The sequence below is a fragment of the Lactuca saligna genome, chromosome 1 (assembly GCF_052625555.1).
Source record: "Lactuca saligna cultivar CGN05327 chromosome 1, ASM5262555v1, whole genome shotgun sequence".
NCBI lineage: Eukaryota > Viridiplantae > Streptophyta > Magnoliopsida > Asterales > Asteraceae > Lactuca > Lactuca saligna.
The window spans coordinates 58,145,694-58,154,627 of record NC_136417.1 but is presented as its reverse complement, the minus strand read 5'-3'; the positions used below and the strand labels follow the sequence as shown (position 1 = coordinate 58,154,627).

General features: G+C 34.4%; 3 protein-coding genes across 3 annotated transcripts in view; 1 reads left to right on the top strand and 2 right to left on the bottom strand.

Annotated features, from left to right (window-relative positions):
• Positions 1-1,981, top strand: part of LOC145036930 (putative catabolite repression protein creC) — a 3,190-nt gene extending 1,209 nt beyond the window's left edge. The window contains exons 4-11 of the mRNA XM_078985462.1: positions 82-175; positions 302-389; positions 488-571; positions 688-784; positions 867-954; positions 1,068-1,173; positions 1,260-1,355; positions 1,439-1,981. Of these exons, the coding sequence (XP_078841588.1) occupies positions 82-175; positions 302-389; positions 488-571; positions 688-784; positions 867-954; positions 1,068-1,173; positions 1,260-1,355; positions 1,439-1,786 (1,001 nt within the window). The 3' untranslated portion in view covers positions 1,787-1,981. The remainder of the gene's footprint in view (positions 1-81; positions 176-301; positions 390-487; positions 572-687; positions 785-866; positions 955-1,067; positions 1,174-1,259; positions 1,356-1,438) is intronic.
• Positions 1,982-4,703: 2,722 nt separating this feature from the next.
• Positions 4,704-6,352, bottom strand: NF-YC10 (nuclear factor Y, subunit C10). Its single transcript, XM_078985452.1, has 4 exons — positions 5,812-6,352; positions 5,143-5,227; positions 5,006-5,047; positions 4,704-4,923 (listed from the first exon to the last, which is right to left on the bottom strand). Exons 1-4 carry the CDS (start codon positions 6,310-6,312, stop codon positions 4,859-4,861), a joined length of 693 nt encoding a protein of 230 aa, XP_078841578.1. The 5' UTR covers positions 6,313-6,352; the 3' UTR covers positions 4,704-4,858.
• A 437-nt stretch (positions 6,353-6,789) lies between these two features.
• On the bottom strand, positions 6,790-8,658 carry PDX2 (pyridoxine biosynthesis 2). Its single transcript, XM_078985441.1, has 6 exons — positions 8,425-8,658; positions 8,200-8,327; positions 7,931-8,018; positions 7,744-7,817; positions 7,355-7,623; positions 6,790-7,123 (listed from the first exon to the last, which is right to left on the bottom strand). The coding sequence occupies exons 1-6, from the start codon at positions 8,474-8,476 to the stop codon at positions 6,988-6,990; spliced, it is 747 nt and encodes a 248-aa protein (XP_078841567.1). The 5' UTR covers positions 8,477-8,658; the 3' UTR covers positions 6,790-6,987.
• Positions 8,659-8,934: the final 276 nt, after the last annotated feature.

The following is an 8,934-nucleotide window of genomic DNA, read 5'->3' as shown; positions in this document are numbered from 1 at the left end:
TTTCAAATGGATTTATACTTTTTTAATATTTTTTACACTAAAGCAATCATCTTTTTCACTTTTAGCACTTAATTTTTGTAGTATACTCAGTATCCTTAAGACTTCAGTTACAAGATGTTGGGAAGAAGTTAGTTGGTGCTCATCATTACAACAAAGATGGAACCCTTAACAACAGGTAAAAAACATATCATATGATTTATATCAAATAAAATACAATCTCCTTTTGCTTATTTTGACCCTTATAAAACCATATGTATAAGTAATTTTCTCAAGATTCAATCAAATTTTCTTTTTAAAATAGTCGATGCACGAGTATTTCATGGATACCTGAACGTGAAGGTGCTTTTGTTGCTGCACATGCTGATGGAAACTTGTATGTTTATGAAAAGGCAAGCTTCAATTTCAACATAAATGTATTTTTTTTTAAAGTTTTTTACTTTTTTATTAAGTTTTATTCAATGCCCTGATTTTATTTTGATATATTTAGAGCAAAGATGGTCCTGGTGACTCTACATTTCCTGTAATAAAGGATCAAACTCAATTCTCTGTTGCACATGCACGTTCTAGTAAGGTACACATAACTAACTTTTTTTTATATTATGAAAATATATATTATATATTTATATATAAAATAACTATATGTTTGTTTTTGGACATTTATTAATATATACATATCTCATCAAACAGAGTAACCCTATTGCTAGATGGCATATATGCCAAGGTCCTATCAATGCCATTTCATTTTCAGCTGATGGAAGACATTTAGCAACAGCTGGAAGAGATGGTAAATTACTAATCTACCCTCTGTAATATTTAATTCAGTCGTTTAATATTTTAATCTTGATTTCATTTTTTTTTTAATATAGGTTATTTACGTGTGTTTGATTTTTTAAATGAACGACTGATATGCGGTGGAAAAAGTTACTATGGTGCCCTTCTATGTTGTGCCTGGAGGTAATAAAATTTAATTAATAAAATTTCAAAAGTCATCCTTACATAATTTTTTATCAAGTGAAAAAAATAAAAAATCTTGATTTAATTTAATTTACTTTAATTAAATTAATCAGTCCGGATGGGAAATACATTTTGACCGGTGGAGAAGATGATCTAGTTCAGGTTTGGAGTATGGAAGACCGGAAAGTGGTAGCATGGGGAGAAGGTCACAACTCATGGGTATTTTCGTAATTTTGTAATTTCAATTAAAAAAAACCCGTTTCAAGATAATAATAATTAAATAAATCTTTAATTTCTTATTTCAGGTTAGTGGAGTTGCTTTTGATTCATATTGGTCCCCGCCAACTTCAGAAGATGATGAATCCGAAAATGCGGTTTACAGATTTGGTTCCGTCGGCCAAGTATGTCAAACACAGTATAACACTGTCTGTTCTGTCCTGTTCTGTTCCGTACTGACCACTGACTATGATTTGAATTTGTGTAGGATACGCAGTTATTGTTGTGGGACCTAGTGATGGATGAGCTGGTGGTCCCACTTAGGCGTCCACCTGGTGGGTCACCAACGTACAGCCGGACACAGTCGTCTCATTGGGACAATGTGGTCCCCGTGGGGACCCTCCAGCCGGCTCCTAGCACGAAGGATGTTCCGAAACTCGCTCCGTTGGTGGCTCACCGAGTCCACTCGGAACCGCTTTCTGGACTTGTATTCTCTCAGGAGTCTATCTTCACTGCCAGCCGGGATGGACATGTCAAGATCTGGATGCGACCTGGAAGTTCGGATTGCCAGGTCAGCAGCTCGGACAGTTGTACACCCGTGAAAAGTTTAAAATAAAGATGGCATGTTTGTATGTGATATTATAGTTTTGGAATTGAGGTTGGTGGGTAATTTGTTGTGTAATGTTTTGGTTTTGGCCTCATTTTGCGGGTGTTGTGAAATGTAGAATTGATTTTGGCCGTTTTTGGACCATAAAACTATTTTAATGATAATGTAGTATTGTTTTTATTATTATTATTATTATTTTTTAAAGAGTGTTTTGGGATAATTGTATGTGCTTTTGAATATGGAACAAAAATGGTAATTTAATGTTTAATACCAAACATTAAAATGAAATATTATTTATTATTTATTAAAAGAAATTAGGAGTAAGGGGTGAGTTGTATTAAAAACCAACTCAAGAACATTTAGTTTACATTTAGTTTATATAGAATTGTTTATACTTATTCGACCAAAACGTGCATATCCAATGGTAATAAAATAAAAATTTGTTCTGAAGTTGATTATAAATATTAAAATATACGACCTCCTATTATATGCTAATATTTAAAAATTATTGTGAGAATGTGCACATACATGTCACATATGTACAAAACTTTGGTAAAGTAGTCTTCTTCCTATTGGTAGATGCGTGAATGATATCTGTCCATCTCTCCATTCTGGCCACATCACTTTTCTTTATCTTCTTATTTCATCCAACAACCATGGAAATGGTCATCTTCCTATCCCAAATTATTTTATTAAAATAAAATATAAGATAAAATGATTTGAAAAATCAATCTGAGGAAAAAGAGCTTAGGATCGATAATTACAGTTAATACAAAATATATATGGCGCAATTTTTCAGGAAAAATGAGAGGAGTAGAAATGTGTATCATTGAGCAGATTCTACACCCAAATGAGAGTTTGAGAGTTTCAAGTACCCATTGTCTATAATCCATAAGTAGGTGTTAAGAATGACGTTGTTCACAACATAAATAAGAGATGAGTAAAGCGGAGGGTAACCACATAATGTGTGAAACAACACGAGAAAGTTCTATTAAGACATGAATGTTAGCCGATTGAGAAGTAGCACGAGAGGAAGATTGAGCTAGTATTGCTAATATTTGTTTCGTGTTTTATTGCTAATACTTATCTTCACTATCTATGCATCTGCAAAATATTCACTTGCTTATTAATATTTGTTAGAGAAATTAAATAGCATCTTACTTATTTTTTCTATCCATTTTCTTATCACTTTTAGATGATGAAAAGTGTAATAAAAATTTATTAAGTATGACATCTTAAATATATAAGAAGATGGTAGGAGAAAAAAAGTGGAGGATATTTGATTACTCTATTTGTTATTTAACTTTCTTGTGGTTTATCCTAGTTTATATGAAATGACATTCTTACCCTTTGTTTGTTTTTTTATTAATATTTGTCATTTAAATCGAGGGCAAATTGCAAAAAAAAAAAAAAAAAAAGAAAAAAAAAATCATTGTATTATCATAAAATTTCGAATTTAACAGAGTTTATTTATTTTTTATTATTTTTTTCTAAATTATGTCACTATATTTACAAATTTGTTACAATATTAATCAAATGATTGGGTTCTCTCTGTTCTCTCGGTAATTACTTTTTCCGAAGTGCAATAAAGTCCCTATGTTTACCAAAATTGCGATTTTGACATTATGTTTTTTTTTAATTATGTCACTATATTTATAATTTTGTAGCAGTATCAACCAAATGATCGGCTACCATCAATCTAGTATGTTACCAAATAAATGACATGACAATATTGTGACATGGAAACCACATCATACCTTTATGTACCGCGACACATTTTATTAAATGTACCTAACTCCACAGGTCCAACATTGCGTGCACGAATGAAAAGTAAATCTGACTCATGGCCGTGGCGAGGCAAGTTAAAAAGCGCCTTATAAAAGGTCACCCCTTCTCATTTCTTTCTACCAATTCTTCTCTCTCTCTCTCTCTCTCTCTCTCTCTCTCTCTCTCTCTCTCTCTCTCTCCTTTGGTCCCTCGTGATTTGACTTCTCGTTATGTAATCTGGTTAGTGAAGCTCTAATGGTTTCGTAAGGATAACTAAGGAAAGGAAGTAAACGTCGAAGTTTTGCTCGCGACTATTCGGACCTCATCAAATTGAGTAAGTTACACTTGCTCTTATCTAACCTATTTAATTGTTTCAAGAATATTCAAGTGAGTTATCTCACCATATTATGTGTGACAATATATGTCCTTTGTATTTAGAATGTGAGAACTATTGGAATAGAGTTACATGAACAGACTAATTCATATGAATATTCTTGAAACAACTAACTATGTTAGATATGAGTAAGTATAACTTATTCGATAGTCCAAATAGCCATGAGCAAAACTTCTATGTTTACTTCCTTTCCTTAGTCATCCTTCCGAAATCTTCAGAGCTTTGCTAACTAAATTACATAATGAGAAGCCGAATCACGATGGACTGAAATCTCGAGAAGGAGAGAGTTGGAAGAATTTGTGGAAAGAAGTGACGAGGGGTGACCTTCCTTTTATAGGGAGGTTTTTGTCTCACTGTGTCGCACCCTATAGAGGGTTACGCCATAGCCATGTGTCTAACTAATCTTTCGTGCACACAATGTTGGATTGATGGTGTAATGTGGCTTCCACATCACAATATTATGTCATTTATTTGTTAACGTGTTAGATTAATGGTAACGATCTTTTAGTTGATATTGCAACATAAATATAATAACATAATTGAGAAAAAAAAAACACTGTTAAAATCGTAATTTTGGTGAACAGAATGACTTTATTGCATTTCCGGAAAAGTGGTTACCAAATACCGGCGGTCATTTGGTTGATATTGCAATAAATTATAAATATAGAAACATAATTAAGGAAAAAAAAACTCAGTGTTAAATTTGAAATTTTGTGGTAATATAATGTGACTTTTGCAATTTGCCCTTAAATCAACTCTAAACCATGCAAGTTCAAGACACCATTTTTGTATTACACAAAATCAAATCAATAATTCAATTCAAACAACACCAAAATGCACATTAATATTACAAAATGAGAATCCTCATCAATGTCACAAAAATGCTACTCAGATTACATCTTCACTTCACAATAAACATTTCAAGTCTCCACGGCTGGTGTTTCTTTTAATGCATCCTCAGCTTTCACCTTCTCAGGAACAAAATCTACATCAACATTCAACAAGTTACAAACAAACAAATTACAATCCATAAATCTTTATCTGATAAAACAAAGGAATCTGCATACCTGAAAGAAAATCAAATCTCCTACGCTTGCCAACAACTGATGCTGATTCAACAACAAAGATTTACACGTTTATGATGAGATGCTGTAATGAATTTATGTACACATGATGTATTATAATATGAATGAGATGAACTTACAAAGGTGTTTGTAACCAATATGCTTCTTGCGATCAAGAAAAGCACTAGCATATGCTTCTGTAGTGAATAGCTGAATAAACTTTTCCTGCACACAAACAAGAACTTTTGATCCATTGAAAGATTTCATAAAAGAGAGAGATTACAGGTTATATGACCAAAGAGTTGTTGATGTTCTACGAAGATATTATGTTGAGTTGCTTTAATTTGTTAGTGTCAAACACAAACATTCAAAGCATTGAAAAGATCATTGTGACCTAAAGAAGGAAACGTCAAATGTGTCGCTTAAGTTAAGCTTTGTATGAAAGCAGGATTTATATCTTTTGAAGCAGTTTTGATCATACAAGAAGGAAGGCCGAAGTTTCTAATCCGCAAATTGTTTGTTCGTAAATTTTGGGGGTTAATGATTCGTCAAAGCATTAGGATGTAGTACAATAGAGAAAAAACAAAAGAGACTAAATGTTAATGGAGTAATCGATGATTTGAAACATAAACCTGACTCTCGTTGCAGCTTACCATGGTTATAATTTGTATGAATCAGCGATTCTGGACAATAAATGCAAATAATTATAGTATTTCGAATCTGTTTTACTAAACTGCCACATAGTGTTTTATATGCAACTAACGAACCCTAATTCGATGGGAGCTAAAGGCAAGGGAATTTAGTGATACCGATGCTTTGTTGATTATGAAAACGGCCTCCTGAGTGATACGAACGTTAGGATCTTCGACCTTAATGATACGACTCACACGATTCATCGGAATCTGATACAATGAGCTACTGTCTTTCTCATCAATCTCCTCTTTAACCTTCTTCTTCTTCTTTTTCTGATGTGTATCTTCTTTCACCTCCTCCTCCTTCGCTTTCTCCTTCTTCTTCTCCTCCTTCGAAGCCTCAGTGCTCTTCATCGCCTCCTCCGCCTCTACAGAGTCATTAACGACATCCTCTTTTCCAGACACTTCCACTTGTTCTTCTTTGAATGATTCTGATGTCACTCCATTCCTCTCGTGGTTATGAGAATTGGAACTTGAAGACTGAACGATCGGAACTTCCGCCTGTACATCTCCTTCAGCATTTTTCTTAATCTTACGTTTACCGTTAGCTTTCGCCGTTGCCGGAGCAGTTTCCCCTTTTTTGCTTCTTCCACTTTCAGCTTTTTGCTCCCTCGCCATTTCCCCTGAGAACAGCAATTCGTCACGCTACTAAATATTATTAGAATGGTTTTGTCATTTATATAAGCCCATTTTAATTAATGGGCCCATCTAAAAGCCCATTCCATACACATGTTAACATGCACAAATTGGGCTTTAAAACCTAATCAAACCGGTTTTTAACCCGTTACACTTTTTTAACTGTATATGCAAAAACCGGTTTTCCCCAAACTGGTTACATTCTAAACCGGTTTCCATAGTTGATTTCTATTGTTTGTGTTTCCAACATCTAGAATAGAATGTGATTCTGAAGATTTTATCAAACTTGATTAAGGGAAGATTTTATCAATTAATTTAAAATCAAAGTAAATTCAAGATTGGTCGTTATTAAATTTGAGTTTCATCACAAAGAGAGCTTAAAACATATAAAATCCAATCGAGTTTTTAAGTCTTAAGTATGTATCACTAACATAAATTCATCAAACCACACCCCATAAGTAAGAAAACATAAATCCAATCTCTTATAAATGATAACATCCAAACACTTTGTCCAAACAAAACAAAAACAAAAAGCAAAAGATGAATCAATTTCCTTCATTATATACACAAATGACTTGAAAATTGCAAACACCCCCCTTGTTGAATCATCCCATTAACAAAAACACCCCTCGTCAATTATATCAATCAATTTCATAGCTACTCGTATACAGGAAGATCGGTTTTTGGTTGCTTGTTGTAAAGAAAGCTTTCTTGATCGTCATAAGAGCTACTACTACTACTCGATGCCACTATTTCATTATTACCAACCGACATTTTCACAAAGTAACTATGCCTATAAAAAAAAGCAAATATTAGCAATGTAGATAAAAGTTGTTTCTAGGGTATAAATGGTCAAGGGTTCAAGTCTCAGCAGACTGGTACGAGAGTTTCAAAGTCGGCCACTGTATACCTGATTTACATCTTATATGATGTTTTTGGACAGTATGAGCCAGCTCAGGTTGCAAGAAGACTAATCTTTTGTTTTTTGCAAAAATTTGAAAAAATAATTATAAAATGGAAATACCATCGAGAGTCAATAGTCAACTCGGGATGAAATGCGGTTGCTAGTAGATTGCCTTGTTTGACAGCTACAATCACTTTAGTATCGGGTTGAGCTTCTTGACTTGGGTCAACTATTTCGGTTGACCGAATAGAAATAGAAGCCAACACTTCAACATCGGGCCCCACTTCAAGAATTGCAGGAGCACGGATAAAAACAGCACGGAAACTTGGTGGGCCGCCTTCTTTAGCAGCAAGATCTGGTACGGGAACCTCAGCTTCAAAGCTTTGAATCTGTATATTATTATGCAAGAAATAGCAACATACTTTTATTAATTTGTTTTTTATTTTTGAAAAATATTCAAGTTTATGAAAGTACAATGCTTTAATGAGAAAAATAATGAAAATACTCGCCTGACTACCAAAGAAATTACGATGAACTGTACAATCAAGCCCTCCAACAAGTTCTTGCCCTCCTTCTTTTTGTCCTGAAACAGAAAAATGAATCATTGGTGTCAATTTCGTGAATTTGAATGTTGAATTTTTAACTTATTTGCAATATAAAAAAAGACGAAAACGAGTTCTTTGTATAGAATCTCACCAGTTGCTTTGTTTGCCAAGAAGATGAGACCAGCACATGTTCCCCAAACTGGCTTTCCCATTTTTACAAACTCACGGAGTGCAGGAAACTACAAGCAGATTACCAATTTGATTCAGAGAAAGCCTTACATAGGACTTTTGTCGAACATATAGAGTGCAAATACACCATGTATAGAGTTTCAATACAATTTTTGGATTTGGGTTGTGTGAATCAAATGGGCATCGAAGAGGTAGATAGATAGATAGATGGATGGATGGATAAAAGTTTACCAGATTGTGCAATTCGGCAAGCTTAGCCATGGTGGTGCTTTCGCCGCCGGGGATAATGAGCGAGCTTACGTTGTCTAACTGTTCCGCTTTCCTAATCTCCACCCCCTTCACGCCAATCCGCCTTAGAGCTACACACAAACACAATCAAACGATTCAGTAATGGAAAGTTCCTTGAAACAGATACATACTTACTCATAGATAAAAACAGAGGACGAGGGAACGAACCGGCGATGTGTTCGTTGAAGGAACCCTGTAAAGCGAGAACGCCGACCGGCATATTGACTGTGTTTTTTAAAGGTTTTCGGCTTCTAGGGGAAATGGAGGATGGTAGAAAAAGGGGCTTTTTATGTTCTTGATTCTTGGTGAAAAAAGGCTGCGCTTTGGTGGAAGGTGAGGCTGAGTTCACTTGGGTGAGCTTGACTCGTGTCGTGTAAGAGCTTGCGTCACTCGATATTCTGTTGATGGGCATCGCACCGTGTCATGAGTATATGCACGGGTTTGAGTTCTTGGACTTGTTTTGGACTTTTGGGTGGCCATTGGTATATGTTGGATGATTGATGATGGACAATGGTTGCCCAATATTAACCCTAATAGAAAGAGCTAATAATTGAACTCACAAAACCATTGCAAAGATTATGTGATTGTTTTGTGCTAGTAAATAAGTGTTGTCACAAAATAATTAATGATGTCAAAAATTAAATTAAGAGTACGCTTCTAAACCAAATTTTGAAGGGG